The sequence below is a fragment of the Ictidomys tridecemlineatus genome, chromosome 14 (genome assembly GCF_052094955.1).
Source record: "Ictidomys tridecemlineatus isolate mIctTri1 chromosome 14, mIctTri1.hap1, whole genome shotgun sequence".
In the NCBI taxonomy this organism is placed as follows: Eukaryota; Metazoa; Chordata; class Mammalia; order Rodentia; family Sciuridae; genus Ictidomys; species Ictidomys tridecemlineatus.
In genome coordinates this window covers 11,343,510-11,363,071 of record NC_135490.1, presented here as the reverse complement: position 1 = coordinate 11,363,071, position 19,562 = coordinate 11,343,510, and the positions used below count along the sequence as shown (strand labels likewise).

Here is a 19,562-nt window from a genome sequence, read left to right as displayed (position 1 = left end):
AGTCTTAGGGAAGAGGACCAGAGATCCACATGGTTCTGCCTAAGGATTTATTGACAATTTTCAACTCCATTGAAAAGAAATTTGTCACAATGAAAAGAAAATTGCCTTTCTCCCACCTGCAAGGGGCTTCAGAATCAGCGTAAATAAATGCAGATTGAACAGCTGAATGAGAGAATCGGGATGTGCTGTCCTCCAGCTGCAAGAGCCAGACTATTTCAATTCCTATGCAGGGGTCTGAGTTGGTCTACTGGAGCAAGAGAGGAAGAAATGACAAGAGAACTCCTGCCAGTTTCTCTATTTTATGTCCATTCCAACTGTACCCAGGGGGAGTCTAACATCAGATTTCAAAATCACTATAATGTGATGCTTAAATTACATAAAAATCGAGGCCTTTATAAATTACAATAATGCTCTGTGAGATGAAGAGGGAAGTTAGGTTCCACGCTTAAAGGCATTTTTGCACATGAGAGTCTCTGTTTTTCTTCAACAGCTAAAAAAGGCGGGGTCCACATGCAGACCGGCAAAAGATGAATGTGATTACCCAGAAGTATGTACTGGCCACTCACCCGAGTGTCCGAAGGACCAATTCCAAGTCAATGGTTTTCCTTGCAAGAATTCCGAAGGCTACTGCTTCATGGGGGAATGTCCCACTCGCAACAATCAGTGCTTGGAATTGTTCAGTGATGGTAAGAGATGGTCACGGTGAAGGCTGACAAGGAGAACAGCCTTGTCACCTCCCTGTTACTATCCTGTAGGTCTTGGGGGCAAGATTGGAGATAATACCGCCTAGCATCTCTTTAGCTATTACCTCCATTATTAGCTGACCTTACCTCCAGTATTAATGGACCTGCTCAGTATTGAGCTGGTGCACGTTTGTCACTGTTTGTATCTCTGTCCTCTTCCTAGAATATTCTCCTGACTCAGTAGAACAGTTTTTGAATGACTTATTTATTTCATTCTCCCACACCATGACACTATAGGACATGATACAGAAAGTGCAGTTGCATTAGAAAATACAGTTTCATGATTCACTAATATTCATGCCTTTGTAATTTTACTTTCATCCTATCATTTTGTATCCCAGGAGCAAAAGAGAGCCACAGTATCTGCTACAAGATGAATAAGAAAGGAAATAAATTTGGTTATTGCAAAAGCAAGGACAACACATTTGTTCCCTGTAAAGAGAAGTAAGTGTCCTGTGGTGGTGGCGGTGGTGGTGGTGGTGGGAGCAGCAGTGTTTCATAACAGTGTTTTGAAAACTCAGAAGGCTGCTGTTCTGACAGCTGTCAATCTCCTGTGCTCAGAGATCAGGAAGAGAGCGGGTGGAAGAGAGAGTGTGCACTGTTGCTGGTGTGGGCTGGTATTCACATACCCCGTCTACTGCCTGACAGTCATGGATTACACAGAGGAAAGACAAACAGGGGCCGGAGGGAGATTAAGATGCCGGGGAAGGAAAGGGAACCAAAGCATGCTGCCCCCAGAAAGGGAATGGGGCAAACCGGACGAGAGAGGGCATAATTCAAAAAAAAGGGGGGGAGGAGGAAGGAAGTGAAGGCAAGGAGAAGGAAGTTGAAATTAGGAGAGTGGGAGAATTTGGAATGATCCACCTGCATCACGACACTATAAGACATGATACTGAAAGCACAGTTGCATTAGAAACTAAGGTTTTAGGATTCACCAATAGTCATGCCTTTGTAATTTTACTTTTTTTTTAAAGAGAGAGTGAGAGAGGAGAGAGAGAGAGAGAGAGAGAGAGAGAGAGAGAGAGAATGAGAATTTTCAATATTTATTTTTTAGTTCTCGGCAGACACAATATCTTTGTATGTGGTGCTGAGGATCGAACCCGGGCCGCACGCATGCCAGGCAAGCGCGCTACCGCTTGAGCCACATCCCCAGCCCTGTAATTTTACTTTTATGTGGACAGACCTGCCCCCTTTCCCTTCCCCTCCCTTGCAGTCTCATGGCTGATGTGTTCAATGCAAGAAAGAATAAGAAGGAAACCTCTTTCTGCTCCTTAGAGTCATGCTAATTCAAATCACTACTAAGGAATAGTCTTCTGTAAACTTGAATGAGTGCTGATTTCTGAGGATCACAGAGGAATATTAAAAATGCTTTTTGACACTGTTTCTACTCATTTCAGTTCCCAGGGTCAGGGCTTAGCTGTCTAATGGTTTTCTCAGCCTGTCTTGGTCCCTCTGCCCTGCTGGTGTGCCTACAGTGACCGGGCCACTTGGCTGACAGCCTAATCTCTGAAGCTCTGTTTTTGCTCCCAAGTTTGAGAATAACCCCCCACCCCTTCTCTTCAGAGATGTCAGATGTGGGAAGATATACTGTACCGGGGGACAGAAGTCATCTCTTCTTGGAGAAGACAAGATCTATCACATTAAGGCTGCAAAGCAGAACATTACTGTCAAATGTAAAACCATCTTTCTATACCACAATTCTGAGGATATTGGCCTGGTGAATACAGGAACAAAATGTGGAGAAGGAATGGTAAGATTAAAACCCTTTGTTTATGAAAGCATCTTTGATTAACTGCTCAAAAGCATCACTGGGACCTGTAATTGGTTCCGGAGAGCCTTATATATGGGAAAGCAGGCAATTTGTCTTTATTATTGAGGAACAGAATAGCAATAATACAGTAATACTCTTTTATTTAATTTTAGTTATACTAAATGGTATGACATTGTTATAAATATGCTTAATTAGTATATTTCAGCAGACATCTAATGAAGTTAGACATAAGATTTTTCTAATTAATGTAACCATAAATAGGCATACATTCATTTACTTGATCTGTCCAACCACGCTTACTGGTGAAGCCTAGGTTGTCAGTAACTATGCTGGGCACAGATGGTTTAAAGATGTGTGTATTTGAAAATTTTATACATTCACTTAAACAGATCATTTCGATTTAACAAAAGTGCTTTCCTAGTATTGGGATCAGCAGTATGTACTTGGATCTAAAAAGAAGTAGCTGGTTGCTCATAGAACACATGTGGCATCTTGAATTTCAGCTTTGGCTTGATGAACATTTAAAAGAATTTTTTAAATTTATTCTTTTTAGTTATATATGAGAGTAGAATGTATTTTGACATATTATACATATATGGAGTATAATTTCCCATTCTTGTGGTTGTACATGATGTGGAGTTTGACTGGTGGTATATTCATATATGAACATAGGAAAGTGATGTCCAGTTCATGCTAATGTCTTTCCTATTCCCATCCTCCCTCCATTCCCTTCATTTCCCTTTGTCTAATCCAATGAACTTCTATTCTTCCTTCCCCCAACCTTATTTGTATGTTAGCATTAGCCTTTGATTTGGGGGGATGTTGGCTCATTTCACTTAGCATGAGAGTCTCCAGTTCCATCCATTGACCAGCAAATGCCATAATTTCATTCTTCTTTATGGCTGAGTACTATTTAATTTTATATATATATACATATATATCTCACATTTTCTTTATCCATTCATGTGTTGAATAGGTTGGGATGAACATTTTTTAACTCAGAGAAAATGGGACATTTTATTTATTTATTATGTATTTATTATTTAACTTTTCACCTTTGACATTATTTTGAATTGATACTTAATAATTGTACTTGTCTGTTGGATGCAACATCACATTTTGATACGTGGGTGCAACATGTGATGATCAAAACTCAGTAGTTTGTTATCTGTCCCTTCAAATGTGATTTCTTTGTGTTAGAGACATCCAAAATCTTTGTTCTGTTTTGAAATATACAGTAAATTGCTGTGAACTGTTGTCACCATACTGTACCATAGAACACAAGAGCTTATTACTCCTAACTGTAAACTTGTACCCATCAGCCAAACTCTTCCTGTCCCCTTCCTCTTCCCTCCCTCCCCAGCCTATGGTGACCACAATTCTCCTTGTTACTTTCATAACTAACATTTTTAACATGAGATCAACATTTTTTGTCTTCCACATAGGAATGAGATCATGCAGAATTTAATCTCTTTCTCTACCTGGTTTGTTTCATTTAATATAATATCTCCCAGTTTATCTGTGCTGACATAGATGACAGGATTTCATTCTTTCTTATGGCCAAGTAATATTCCATTGGTGTATACATAAAACATTTTTTTATCCATTTATCTGTTGATGGACACGTAGCTTGAGTCCATATCTTGGTGTCATGCGTGGGCTCTGACCCAGAAAAGAGATTCATGGTATGGCAAGTGCAAGAAGATGCAAGACATAGTTAGGATAGTAGATATGCTTTATTCGTTGGTAGCCACAGCCTCCAGCCTCCAGCCTCACCTTCAGCCCCCAGCCAGTTCCATTTTAGTCCCATTATCCCATTGACCCTGGAGTCTTTCCTGATGGCCTCTTTTCTCTGCAGGCCAAATGAAGAAGGCACACTGCCAACAGGTTACATAAGGGGCTGCATGCTCTCAGGTTAATAATGTTCATGACCTTGAGTCTACACACTGAATCAATGTTTCTGGCCTCAACTAAACATAACATGGCTGGTTCTCAGCCCTGGCTACACACAAAAAAACATAACATAGCCCACTGGAAGTCTTGGTGAGGGAGCCTAACTACAGCCACTTGAGGCCTGCCACAGCCCTTGACTATTATAAATAATTCTGTAATAAACATGGGAATGCAGAAAAGTCTTTAGGAAGAAATGCCCACATAATATGCAAAGTTGAAGGTGCACAGCATATTCAGATAATTGATCATTTCAACGTGGCTTGAGCTTCCGGTACAATGGCCAAAGAAACAGCTGAACAAATAAAATGAGGCCAAATCGGAAAGAGTTTATCATACCATGGTGAAAATGCTAGAATCTGTGCTGTAAACAACAGCCAGCTCATCCAGAATATGTGGAAAGCACAGAATACTTTTTTATAAAAAAAAAAAAATCAACTATTTGAAATTAAATAGTTTCTCTCCAGGGCCTGCTTCCTGTCCCCCTTGACACCATTGCCCACAAATGCTACAGTGGCATTTGCAAAAGGTAAAGGAGAAATAAAAATTGGACAGTAAAAATTCAGGATGGAAAGAAAGAGAGCACAAAAATGCAATGATTTAATGGTGACTGACCCAGTCCACGTGTTTTAGCTGACCTGTTTCCTGCTAAAGCAATTCAATAAATATCAAAATGGTGAAAATTAAGGTAGGTGTATCAAACCCCAAAACCAGAAAAGTTAAGAAAGTCAATGAGATAAAGTGCATAAGAAGCATCAAGTCAAAGAAAATGTCAATTTTCAGTTCACTTCAAATGTGCAAAATCCGCTGAGGTGTGAAGCCAATATCTGGCATCCTTTTACCAAGGGCAGCAGGGACTGACATAGGGACACTCAATCCTGCAAGTGCACTGTGTCCATGCCACCAGAGTCCTGTCCCTTCAGGAGAAGGTGAGGACAAATCACCAGTCCCGCTCTTGATAGTTCTTCACCAGCTCACCATGGCAGATTCATGGCCTAGCAAATGCCAGTCTATGGTGACATCCCAGTGACATCAAAGAGCTTTTCCTATTATTCCCGCCCCCCCCAACACTGGAATACAGCTTTTAAGCCCAGTGAACTTCAAATGCAGAAAAAAACCTTTGCATTCTCTTTGTATTTATTTTTACTGGCAAATTTTAATTTGGTGCAGGAAGATGGGAAAACACGGAATGTTCCCAGGGTCTTTTTCTTCATTACAGGACAGTACCAGGAGCATAGAAAAGGAAACAAAAAGAAAAGAGGGAAGAGAGAGAAAAAAAGAAGGAGGAACTTAAGTAGTCCATTCTCTGGCACAGATGAGCTAAGGCAAAACTGTCTTCAGAGTCGTCTCCGTATTAGACCCACAGAAAGGACAAAATCAAAACGGCACAGATCTCAGTATCTTCAGTTGGGCTTGAAGTACTTAAGAAAGCTCTGCCTGTGTTTTAAGCACTCGGTCCCCAGGCTATATCATGCAGGTAGACAGACAGGCCACGAGAAGAAGTGGCGGGAGACACAGAAGAATTCCAAAGCTTGGACAGAGGAAGCCCATCTGAGAAGGCAGAGATGATAGATGATAGCTGCCCCCCTCACCACCCCCCACTGTGAAAGAGCTATATATTGAAAAGAAGTTCTTAAAAAGCTAAATGTTAATAGTTTCCTTTTATAGAAGTTTTATGCTAATAGTCGAAATAAGCAAAGGGTCCAGAGATTGCCCTTCTCCCACCAGAGAGGTACATTTGTTACAAGTGAGAAATCCAGATAAACACATAATTATCACCCCGTATGCTTACTAGAGTTCACTCTAACGAAGGTGAAAATGCTGTACATTCTATGGATTTCAGTGAATTAGTGACGACATTAAATCCCTCGTGCTCTGCCTGTTCACAACTCCCTGTCTCCCTGCATCTGGAAACCCCGGATCTCTTTTCTTGTTCCCACGGTTTTGTCTTTCCGTAATGCCACACAGCTGGTATCATGCAGTATGTAGCCCCTTCTCCCACTTAGTAATAATCAGTCAAGTTTCCTCCGTGTCCTCTCGTGGTCCTGTCTTGTCCCTTAGCTTGCCAGGCCCACATAACACACCTCTGTTTGGAAGTCCCACAGTCTACTCATTGACCCCTGCTCAAGAACACCCTGGCTCTCCCCAGGTCTGGGCCCTTAGGAACAAAGCTGCTGTGACTGTCCGTGCACAGACCTCTGCGTGGTGCAGGCCTTCATGTCTCCAGGGTAAACACCAAGGAGAGCAACTGTGGGGTCATATGGCAAGAACTGTGCAGTGTGGTTAGAGAATACCAAGTGGCCAACCAAGAGGCTGCGGGACTGCATTCCTAGCAGCAGGAGAGGCACCATCATGAGTAAGAAAACATAGACATCATACAGACATCACTGATGTTTCTGAGGGGAAAAAAAAGGAAACCATTTTAGCAAGCTGGGAAATAAATTTAAATTAAAAAGTTAAAAATAGAGAAATAGGATATTTAAAAAATAGTTACAAGCAAAAAAGTCTATTCAATTGAGAAAATCCTAGTTATTTATACTTAACATATTTAGTATGAGTTAAAATATGCAGTCCATATAATTATTTTTAGAAATCTAGAATCTCAATTTATTCAAACTATTCAACATAAGATTAACTGAGACTGATAAAATGCCCCACCAATAAACATGGTTTAACAAGTTTAGATCCTTACAGAAGAAATCAGAAGAAACTCAATGGAAATATAAGAAATCATTGTAAGTATAGTTGTGGTATTTTTTGGCAAATTAACATTCAAGGAATAAGGATGTAAACATTTTAATAATTAATGAGCTTATATATAACAATACTTGCATCTCTAATGCTTTCATCAATCATTGATACAGAATTGTTCCATCCACCAAAGATTCTACATGTGAAATTTCACAACAGAAGACAATCATACCAATTGTAACCAAATCACAAATAGTGGGATGTATAATCTCCCATGTGATCATGGGAGGTTCCAATGTCGCATATATTATAAGTCATTCTGATTTGTGTTTGCTACTTCACGTCCAGGTATGCAGCAACGGAGAATGTGTGAACACTGAAAAGGCCTACAATTCAACCAACTGCCCCTCTCAATGCGAAGAAAATTCGGTAAGAGCAGATTGTTTCTTAAGCTAATGTCTTATCAGCCAGTTATTTACATAAGCCTTGTTCTTGAGCTTGTGTGTGAGTGTGCTATTTTTTTTAATCAAATACATATTTGGGATCCCTTTTTTTAATGGATTATAATTAATACAAAGAGCCAAACCAGGTATTATTACATACAGATATTGCTAGTATTATGAGTAAATGCATTATTATCAGATGGGTAATCTAGAAATCCAGTAACTTATATACATATGAAGTTTAAACCTGAGGTTTAAAATCTGACCTATCACAATGTCACATAATTAAATGACTCTATTTTCAGGATTAACCTAAAGCTTTTGAGAAAAACAGCCAAAAATTATTTTAAAATTCAACTCTGTTTAATTCTAGCATGTTATGTGACACTGCTTTCCTAAACCCAGTTAATTAAATCACTTATTAACATTTATTTGAATATGCATCCCATACTTTAAAGTATTGTATATTTTATGTGGAGATATATATATATATATATATATATATATATATATATATATACACACACACACACACACACACACACACACACACACACATATATATGAACTGTCATGCAGCCACTTGGTAAGCAGTGACCAGGTATTCTCTGACCAGGCTGAACATGCTCTGCCATATGACTAGAGTTGCTCCTCTTGGTGTGTTAGGTGTGTGTGTATGTGTATACACATGTATATCCACTTAAATGTTTAATAACATTTAAATAAACTTAGGAGATGAGTAGTGTTCCTATGCCCTTTGTTATAAGTGGAACTAGGCACACTGATGTGTTTTAGGGAAAGATGAAAAGCCTAGATTTAACTCCGAATGTATGACTCCTGGGTCTCTTTTACCATTACGTGGTGCTCTTTAATGGCCTTAACCTTCTGCTACCACTTTTTCCCCATGTCAGTATGATCTCATTATTTCTAAGTTTAGTATCTGCTCTAGCAGAGACTATTTTTTAAAGATATGAATGCTTTCTGGAAAGACATGGCATGCTGTCCTGTTCACATGTCTGAATATGTTGATATAATTCTTTTGTGCAAAGATGTTCTACAAAGGTGTTTGCTAGTTGTATTATATTTGCTTACTTTTGTGCAACATTGATTTTGGTATTCAGTTTAATTCATAGATCAATAAGTGTGTGTGCATGAGTGTGTTTGGTGCAGAATTAGTATGAACCAAAATGAGGTTCAAAACATAACTTATGCCAGTCATTTGGTAAAATTGTGATTTTCCAGGTGGATAGCAATGAACTTGAGTGCCAGTGTGAGGAAGGACAGATTCTCACCGACTGGGAAGAAACCTTAAACATTACCAGTGAGCATCCTAGAATATAATCTCTTACATAGACCAAAAGCTGCGTGGTGAAAAAGCCGTTTCCTTATTTTCCATATTTGCTATATATTTATTAGCTTCTACTGGATTTGTATATTTTTTTTAATTTGTATGCTTGGGAACCCAAATGGAATTTATTACAGTCACCCTTTAGAATTAATAAGTCCTCTTCTAGCTAATCTGACTCAGTTCTTCTGAAAACCCCAACACAACAAAGCCTTTTCTATGGTCAATTAATAACTAAAGACCAAAACTCTTCTTACCATTGTGGTTCTCTTAAATGTAGTGAAATCTTAGGTTAGTGTCAATTGGCAATACAGATGATTATTTGTGTAATGTTTTGGCTTCTTATTCTGTATAAGTACCTGGGGGAAGGGGAATTATAAAGTACCTCAGGAAGGAAGAAGTTGGGTTTCTAACTGCTCCATTAAATGTTAATACTTCCTCGCCCTAAGGTCAACGCCCTGATCAAAACCCATGTTTCTTGACGTTGCAGATATCACGATCATGGTCATTGTGCTTGTCCTGGTGATTATTGGTGCTGGAATTGTCATGTTATTTATTCGTTACCAAAAATGTATTAAGTCGAAGCAAGTTCAGAGGTACGTCTACAATTTTTGTGAGAAAGGGACCGTTAACAAGAATACATAAGCCTTGTGGTCTCATGAGATACTCAGTGGAGGAAACTGTCTCTTACTGAAAACATTTAAGGGGCTGGGAATGTGGCTCAGGTGGTGGTGCGCTCCTCTGGCATGCGTGCGGCCCGGGTTTGATCCTCAGCACCACATACCAACAAAGATGTTGTGTCCACCAAGAACTAAGAAATAAATATTAAAAAAAAAAATTCTCTCTCTCTCTCTCTCTCTCTCTCTCTCTCTCTCTCTCTCTCTCTCTCTCTCTCTCCCTCTCTCTCCTCTCTCACTCTCTCTTTAAAAAAAAAAAAGAAAACATTTAAGATTAGTAGGAAATGAAACTTTTACATGCTATCTCATGTCCATATGTTTATCCCAGTGGTCCCTAAGTTTTGCTGCACACTGAAATCATCTAGGAGTCTTGGAAAAATGACTGATGTTGATTCCTTCCCAATATATTGTGATTTAATTGTTTTACAGGGCAATCCGAGCATAGCATTTAAATTTTTTTTCTAGATGATTTAATATTTACAGCAGTCTTATCCCATGGCTGTGCCAATGTTCGATTTCCCTCCTGACAGCCCACCTGGAGATACTCGGGGAGTGGAGAACAAAGGATACTTCGGTGATGAGCAGCAGATGAGGACCGAGTCAGCCCTGCCGGACATCCACCCCCTGCATGTAAGGCACTTTCACCTGCCGTAGTAGTTAATGAACTGAGAAGTGGAGCTGACCCTAAGCTAAGTGAGGCAAGGCAGGCAAGGAAGCCATGTAACAAGGTCCATACAGTGAGGCTGTCTGTCTGTCTGTCTGTCTGCATGTGTAGACAGCAATAATCAAGACACCATTTCCAAGCAGAATAAGCAGACTAAATATAATGTTTATTTTGTGTTTTAACCATGAACATAAACTATATTCTAAGTCAAAAAACAAATCTCAATAAACAGAAGAATCAAAGTCATGCAAAAGATGTCCTCAAATAAAATATTAGAAATCACTTACAGAAAGTATTGAAAAATTTCCTAATTAGAAATTAGATAAGAAACCCTAAAGAGGTCATGCATCAACCAAAAGATAATTAGAAAATATATTAAATTAGATGAATATTAAACACATATCAAAATATGTGGGGAACACTGAAATTAGTCATTAGAAGAAAATTTATAGCTCTAAAGGCTTATGTTATAAAAGAAGAAAGATGTCAGATTAATGACCTAAGCCTTTATTTTAAGAAACTGGAAATAGGAAAGCAAATAAGCCCATCAAATGTAGAGAACAAGGACTTCAGATAAGTCACCAATGAAATAGAAAACAGAAAAATAACAAAGAAAATCAATTAAACCAAGAGTTTTTTAAAAATGTTTTTTCAGTTGTAGATGAGCACAATACCTTTATTTTATTTATTTATTTTTATGTGGTGCTGAGGATAGAACCCAGTGCCTCACATGTGGTAGGCAAGCGTTTTGCCACTGAGCCAAAACCCCAGCCCCCTAAGAGTTGTTTTTGGGAAGATTAATAATTTTATAAACCTCCTGCCACACTGTTTAAAAAAAAAAAGAAAAATCAGCACCGATTATCAATATCAGGAATCAGAATCAGGAGGTTCTATATGTATTAAATTAATAATTATAAAAGATGATGAAAAAGCATTATTTTAGTATATTTGCAGACGTAATGAAACTTTAAAATGTTCTGAAAGATACAAATTATCAAACCTTATGAAGAAAGAGATAATCTAAATATTCTTACATCTAATAAAGAAAATTGAATCTGCAATAAAATAGAAGACATGGTCCTCTACAGAAAAAATTTGTGGAATCTCAATAACAGTGAATTTAGTAAGATTTCAAGATCCACAATTAGTGTACAAAAAATTATTGTGATTCCATAGATGAGCAAGAAACAATTCCAAAAACAAAGTGAAATAACAAAATAGTGTAAAAATACAAAAAAATAAAGTTAAAATGAACAAATGATGTGCAAGAAAAGCTATAAAATATTAACAAAAAAAATAATTTAGTGCCAAAATAAACAGAAATACATGATCATGGATCAGAACACTCACTGTTGTGGGGCTGTCAGTTGTCCCATATTGATCTATAGTTTGAAAACAGCCCAATAAAAATATCAACAGCATATTTTTGTAAAACTAATTAATGAATTAACAGAATAACAGTATATGAAAATCAGTAAACATAGCCTGAGATCCAGTAATTTCTGACATGAATTCACCCAACAGAAATTTATACCTCAGAGAGCATTTACAGCAATCTTCTAACAGCATAGTTTTCAAAAGATTAAAAGAGAAGACATCCCAAAGGTCTAGCAACAGTAAAAGGAATCCAAAATTGCAATACATGCATCAATGGGCCACTTCAGGAAAAGGATAGTAGTTGATTGACTGATGTGTAACACTTGAATAAATCTCTCAACCAGATTCTGAAGCTAAAGAATCCAAATCCAAAAGCAAACTGTTAGATGACAGATGATATCAAGCTCAAAAACTGGCAAAGCAAACCTGTGGTATTAGAAGTCAGCATAGCGGTTACGATAGGGGAGAGAGGATCTGCAGGGGGGGATTTTAATTTTCTAATTTTCGAGCTATGTGGGGCTGGTCACAGAGATGGTTCATTTGTGCAAATTCATCTACCTTTACACTTAGTATTTGTGCATTTGTTTGTGTATACTTATACAAAAGCAGAACATTTGTTAAAATGCCAGCCTTAGCAATGCATAAAACCTGAGAAAGAAGCTGTCAAATCCCGCAGAAGTTCCTGCAAGTAGCGGCTTGTTTCACGCCCATAACAGCTGTGTTTTCCAGTGTGTTTAGCTCACTGAAAGCATCATGTGGACAGATTAAGAAGCTATGTGGTCATTCCTTTTTTGAAAACAACAGTAACTGATGTAAAAAGGAACATCCTTCCAAAAATCACACTGATGAAACAGTGAAAAGCATCTTAAAAGAAGAAAAGCCTCAAACCTTGGGGCTGAGTATCAACCAACTGTTGCTGCATGTAAATGCCAGTGAGAATACCACACCAGTACTTTAGAACTGCTGTCCAGTCCTGGTTGCTGTTGCTCTGTATACACAGATCCAGATGCTTTGGAAGCTTTGTCCAGATGCAAGGCACCTATAAGCCCTGTATCTTTATTGAAGAACACGCTTCTCTTAACCCCTGTGAGCACACAAATCACATTTTGGCAGAAATGCTTCTGTCGAACTTCCCTGGAGTGTTCAGAGAGGGACAGCTTTCTTTGTTATATGAAGGTTTGCTATCATCTTTATGCACGTGTATGTTTTATCATGGTAACAACAATAACAAAAAAATCTTAGTTTTCTTCTGTTATGTACAGAAAATACATTAGAAAAAAAATGTAAGCCTATGTTGAAAGTTTCTGTTCTGAAACTATATGAAGCTAATATCAATCTCATATGTTGCCCCCAGGTTGAAATGTTTAAATGAGAAACTGTATGTCACAGTGTTGGGTGTTAATTATATTAATTATTCTATGCCTCACACGCTGATACCATTACTTTGCTAATTATGGCTTCCTTAAATTCATATGTAAGTTAGGCACGCTCCCAGAGAAGGGAATCCGTGATGCATAGTTATAGAAGCCAGCCTGAGATTCAAGCAAAGCAGAATCTGGGGTACCTGAACAGGTGACCCCGTGATGCATAGCTATAGAAGCCAGCCTGAGATTCAAGCAAAGCAGAATCTGGGGGCATATTTGTTACATTTTAAGACTAAAAATTCCTTAAAGAGTTTTGGGGTTAAATGAAAGGCATTAAGAAGAGAAGTTTGATAAATATTTGTTGAAAATCAGGATAAATTCAATTTACTACTAAGGATGTACTGATGATAGACAGGTTTTACCAGAGTTTGGGCCATCAGATCTCACATTCATGGCGTTCATTTGTACTTGACAAAATTATTTGAATGATGATGATTTAACTCATCTTGTTTGACACCTTAGCTCACCGTTAAAGGCCAGTCCTCTGCAAAATTGTGCTTGGGGGAGGGATCTTTGGTATGACTTCCTTGTTACATTACTGAGGCTTGATTTTCCCCTCTGGCATCCAGTGCCTCTCCCAGGTTTTGTTTCTCCTGGGCCACACCTTCTGGTTGTTTTAATGTCTCCTGGGGACTTAACAGAAAGCTCTTTGCAGAGAGTGGCCTCAGTCAAGCCCCGCTGTATTTTATTTTATTTTTTTTATGTTTTTGGTACTGGGTATTGAAGCCAAGAGCACTTAACCCACAGAGCTGCATTCCAAGCTCTTATTATTATTATTTTTTAAATTTTGAGACAGGGTCTCTCTAGGTTGCTGAAGCTGGCTTTGAACCTGTGATCCTCCTTCCTCAGCCTCCCAAGTTGCTGTATAGGCATACACCACCAAGCCCATCACCCATCTTTTTTAATAGGAAGTTCTGGAGATTCCAAAAGACCGTCAGGTGCTAAGGAATGTATCTGGCTGTGGAGCCTCAGGATGCAGACCTACTAAGATTAGAGACTGGCAGACCCACCTGGTGCCGTACACAGCATGTAAGGAAAGTCAGTCTAATGTGTGTCTTGGCTTTGTAACAGGTCTTGGGCCCTTGGATGCATGACAGCCATCCAGGGAAGAATAGTGTTTCCCTGACTTTCAGTGTTCCTACATTTACTCGGGATTTATCCCAGGGATGGCCGTGGGCTTGGGAAACAGTCCTGCTTTCGTGAGTACTAATTGCAGGGAAATGGTCTCTCTTTTCTCTAGCGGAGAACTGCAGAAACCTTGGAGAGCCTCCCATCCACTTTCTCAAGTCCCCATTACATCACCCTGGTATGTCCCTGCCCTTTCTGCTGGTTGTGGCAGCCTGTGTCCCTTTCACTAATCATTTGGATGCCAGGTAATCGTCTGTTGGATCTTTGAAAAGGCCAGTCTCACGGCTTTCTGATTCAGGGTGGAACAGGTCAGTCTGGTGTAGAGGCAGACTCCTCAGCTGCGTGGGGATGAGGGCGAGGAGGGGAGCTGGTAAATCCTGGGCAGCCCTGCCTCTGTTTAACATGTTGGCATTGAGATCATCATGAATTCTTGTCAATTAATTTTTACCATATTAACATATTGTTTATTGGGATTATTGATTTTGTTTTTATCCCTTAAATTCTGCTCCTGAGAGAGGAATGCCTTTCTCACCTCCCCCTAGTCCTGAGACAAAACACAGTGAGGGTTTTCAATGAGGCCTTGGCCAGCTGGAGGGCTTTAGAAAGCTTCTTTAACCAAAGTGGTAAAAAAATTAAAAATTAGGAAAAAAAAAATCTCAGAGAATCACCCAAACAGCTAACTTGTGCATGCAAAGTTGTTATTGTTAGCTGAACAACTCTCAGAACTGGGCCTGAACACATCAAGACTCTCAAATCTATATTTCAAACTGAGCAATGGTCCTTGAGGTCTCTTTAGGGATACTTTTCAGTCTATGGTTTCACAGGATCCTCAGACCATGCCAAAGGGTCTCAGAGGGGGCTAGACAGTATTTCTGGAGCCAAAGGGCAAATACCCTTGTAGATGTCCAAATACCCGTGGAGCCAGAGCAGGCCTGTCTTTGAAGAAGGTTTGACTAGGATTCTAGTGACAAAAGTTAAGTTAGAAGGCTCTAACTTAAAAAAAAAAAAAGTTTGAGAATCTCCTTTATTTTTATTAGTTCTTTCTAGTTATACATGACAGTGTGACATGTATACTCCATGTATGTTGATAATATCATATATACATGGAGTGTAACTTCCCATTGCTGTGGTTGTACATGATGTGGAGTGACACTGTGTGTATTCCTATATGAACATGGGAAAGTGATGTCTGATTCATTCTACTCGATTCCCCATTCCCATACTCTCTCCTTTTCCCTTTATTCCCTTTTGTTTAATCCAGTGAGCTCCTATTCTTCCCTCCCTGCCCCTTATTGTGAGCATCTGCATATCAGAGAGAACATTTGGCCTTTGTTTTGGGGAAGATTGGCTTTTTTCACTTAGCATGATAGTCTCCAGTTTCATCCATTTATCAGGGAATGCCACAATTTAGTTCTTCTCTACGGCTGAGTAACATTCCATTGTGTATATGCACCTCATTTTCTTTACCCTTTCATCTGTGGAGGCTCCTAGATTGGTCATTGTGAATTGAGCTGCCATAAACATTGATAGGGCTGCATCACTGTAGTATGCAGATTTTAAGTCCTCTGGATATTTTAAGTCCTTAGGAGTGGGGTAACTGATTCAAATGGTAGTTCCATTGCTAGTTTTCTAAGGAATATCCATACTGCTTTCCAGAGTGCTTGCACAATCTGCAATCCCACCAGCAATGTATCAGTGGACCTTTTTCCCACATCCTCGCCAACATGTAACATTACTTGTATTCTTGAAAATTGTCATTCTGACTGGAGTGAGATGAAATCTCAGTATAGTTTTAATTTGTGTTTCTTTAATTGCTAGAATGTTGAACATTTTTAATATATTTGTTGGCCAATCATATTTCTCTTCTTTGAAGTGTCTATTCAGTTCTTTTACCCATTTATTGACTGAGATATTTGGTTTCTAGAGTTAAGTTTCTTGAGATTTTTATATATCCTGGAGATTAACGCTCTGTCTAAAGTGCAGGTGGCAAAGATTTTCTCCTGTTCTATAGGCTTTCTGTTCATGTTTTTAATTGTTTTGTTTTCTTTTTTTTTTTTTTTAAGAGAGAGTGAGAGAGAGGGGGACAGAGAGAGAGAGAGAATTTTTAACATTTATTTATTTTTTCTTAGTTCTTGGTGGACACAACATCTTTGTTGGTATGTGGTGCTGCTGAGGATCGAACCCGGGCCGCTCGCATGCTAGGCGAGCGCGCTACCGCTTGAGCCACATCCCCAGCCCCTTGTTTTGTTTTCTTACTATGAAGATTTTTAGTTTGATTCCATCCCATTTATTGATACTTGATTTTACTTCCTGAATAGTTGGTTCCTAAACCAACATGATGGAAAGTTGGGCCTAAATTTTCTTCCAGTAGGCACGGGGTTTCTGGCTAAGGCTTACATCTTGATCCACTTTGAGTTTTGTGCAGGGTGAGAGTTAGGGGTTCAATTGCTACATATGGATTTCTAGTTTTCCCGGCACCATTTGTTGAAGAGGCTATATTTTCTCTAATGTGTGTTTATGGTGCCTTTGTCTAGTATGAGATAACTGTATTTATGTGGATTTATCTCTGTGTCTTCTATTCTGTTCCATTGGTCTACATGGCTGTTTTTATGCCAATACCATTTCATTTTGGTTACCGTAGCTCTATAGAATAATTTAAGATCTGGTATTATGATGCCTCTTGCCTTACTTTTCTCACTAAAGAGAAAAACAGATATTCTGGGCCTCTTATTTTTTCCAAATTTATTTCATGATTGCTTTTTTTTATTTCTATGAAGAATGTCACTGGAATTTTAGTAGGAAATGCATTAATCTGGGTAGCACTTTTGGTAGTGCGGCCACTTTGACAATATTAATTCTGCCTATCCACTCACATGGGGGAAAATCTCTTACCTAACATATTCTAGGAAAAAGCTGCAAGTTTTTACAAGGACTAATGGTTCCAATAAGACTTTATCTAACTAGTACTATCCACTCCCTCTCCATTCCATAGCAATTTACAAACAGTCTTAGATTTTTCATGGAGCAAGAGGAAGTGTTCTGTACGTTTGTGTATATGCTCATATGTGTGTGTGCCTGTGTGCTCATATCTGGTGCAGTTCCTGATACAACGTAATTTATTGATTGCAGAAATCTACAAATAAAGATCCCAAAGGAGTTGCAGATTCCAATCAAAGTGCCAAAGTGGTAGGTTCCTTTAATGGAGCACCTCCCCTTTTATTTTTCAAATGCTGGGATTCTTTTGTGCTTTTTATCTACTTTGGATTAGGGATGCCCTCTGAACTTACCAAAAGAACAGGATGGTTCTTTTCATCAGTATGCTGAAATTTCTAATGTAGAATTCTGCCACACATATTTTGTCCAAGGCTATTAAACTTGACCACAGGAGCAAGCTAAAATTCAAGAGTGCCAGGGTCTTGACACATATTACAAATAACAACAACAATGTTTCTCTCTCAGACTCTTGTGGGCCAGAGTGTACATACCTACAGGTTCTCCAAGTCCATTAAGGAATAATAAGAGAAAAGGCTTGTTGTTCTGATGATTGCTTGACTAAAGTTGTTTTTTTTTTCTTACTAAATAAAATATTGGCTGTAGGTGAAGGGTGATTGCACATTTGAATTACTACTGTTTAGGAAAAAATTGTGAAAAAAAGTATGATTTTGGTCAAAGAGAGAGGAAATGACTCTTGTTTGAGAACTGTTTTCCTCCACACAGTGTTCTTAGAAGGAATTCCGCCCAATACAGAGACCCTGTCCCTGCTGAGAGAGATACAGCAGAACATTTTCTAATGATCATTTCACTCCACAATGACAGGTCTGTAGCCTAGAGAGAAGAGTGGACATGGTCCTTAGGGCAAGCAAACTGTTTGACATCTTGCACTGGAGAACACATTGTTTTCTTTCTTTTCTCGATTGGCTTGTTCATTTTACAAGTGAACAGTTAGCCATGGCTGAGGAGATTGAAAAAAGTGTGAATCAATGTAGTACAACAGAACCCAGGAAGGCTCTCCTAGTTAGTAGATAGAAATGACTAACTGAAGTACGTGTCTGTGGATCTCCTGGAAAGCAACTTATCTCTGACCATCTGTTTCTGTTTAGACCTTGAAACTTGACATCCAGAATGGCTGTGCCAGCCTGGGCGGAGGATCCGGAATCTAAGATCTTCACCACCATCGCTCCGTATTTGTTAAAAGTATTTCAGTACTTTTTTCAAATGTTCTTTGTCAACCCAGAAAACGTTTTAAGAGAATTTCTTTCTGTTAAAATTTACTCGTAGAATTCACAACGTACAGCATAGGCATATGCTACAGAAAAAAAAAATGTCTATGGCTTTTTGAATGCTCTTTAGCTTAATATGAAAAGGAGAGTCTCTATGCTCCAGCATTAGCCTGCAAAATGTCAGTCTGGTTACTTTTTTAAAAAGCCAAAATTTGGAGGATGCTAAATTACAATCCTGAGTCTAAGAAGCAAAATTGCTCATAAGTGGTTAGTTCTTTGGGGGCATAAAAGTACTTTAATTGGAACTGGTGTCCTGACATCCTTATCACTAAATCTGATCTAAATGAAACTGTGGCCTGGGGAAATGCCTAGGAGGGCACAGCAGGGTGGCTGGTTCCAATAGTTTATTAAGTGAAGGAGGCAGAAGAATAGTTACCTTGACTGTAGGATAATCCTCAAAATCACAGGGCTGGCAACCAAGGACACAGAAGGCTCCTGGCAGTTCTAAGTTTGTAGATGTGCCTTTCTAGAATTCCTTAAGAGGCTGATGGACAAATTGAGAGGAAACAGCATTTCAGAAAATGAGCTCCGGCCAGCTGGGAGGACATGCCCAGACCCCCCGGGAGGGGCCTTCAGGTCCTTGGGATGACACAGGAGCACCCAGGGTGCAGTTTCTGTACCTGACCTGCAGATGCCAGTCAGTGTTCCAGGGTGCATGCCTCGAATTGGGTTCTCCTCTGTTCTCAACTTTCTCTTTGTGAGCTGTTTGACCTATGGCAGTTGTTTTGTTCATTTGCTAAAATAAAGATCTCAAGTGCGAAGTGAAACTTTTCTGACTCAGTGAAACAAGGCCGTGGGTGAGGATGCTGCCGGCTGTCTCTTGCTGAGCGGACTGGCTTATTTCTCCATCAGGAACCACAGTGACTCAGCACTTGGTCCCTGTCAGCTTTCCGTGAGCTTTTATTGTCCTCATCAGAACCTCCACTTCAAAAAGGAATTTCCATGAATGTGTTCTGAGAGCAAGATGCCAATTTAAATATTTTATATAAATTTTTTTTTTGGGGGGGGAACTCTGTATCAGATGCATAGCAGCCTCATTAAAGCCCACAGTGATCCTCTGACGTCACAT

At 39.1% G+C, this 19,562-nt stretch overlaps 1 protein-coding gene across 1 annotated transcript in view; it reads left to right on the top strand.

The window, feature by feature from the left end:
• Positions 1–19,246, top strand: part of Adam7 (ADAM metallopeptidase domain 7) — a 47,301-nt gene extending 28,055 nt beyond the window's left edge. The window contains exons 14-22 of the mRNA XM_078031353.1: positions 491–686; positions 1,085–1,187; positions 2,307–2,493; positions 7,504–7,584; positions 8,841–8,919; positions 9,434–9,539; positions 10,151–10,250; positions 17,343–17,399; positions 18,314–19,246. Coding sequence (XP_077887479.1) covers positions 491–686; positions 1,085–1,187; positions 2,307–2,493; positions 7,504–7,584; positions 8,841–8,919; positions 9,434–9,539; positions 10,151–10,250; positions 17,343–17,399; positions 18,314–18,373 — 969 coding nt within the window. The 3' untranslated portion in view covers positions 18,374–19,246. The remainder of the gene's footprint in view (positions 1–490; positions 687–1,084; positions 1,188–2,306; positions 2,494–7,503; positions 7,585–8,840; positions 8,920–9,433; positions 9,540–10,150; positions 10,251–17,342; positions 17,400–18,313) is intronic.
• Positions 19,247–19,562: the final 316 nt, after the last annotated feature.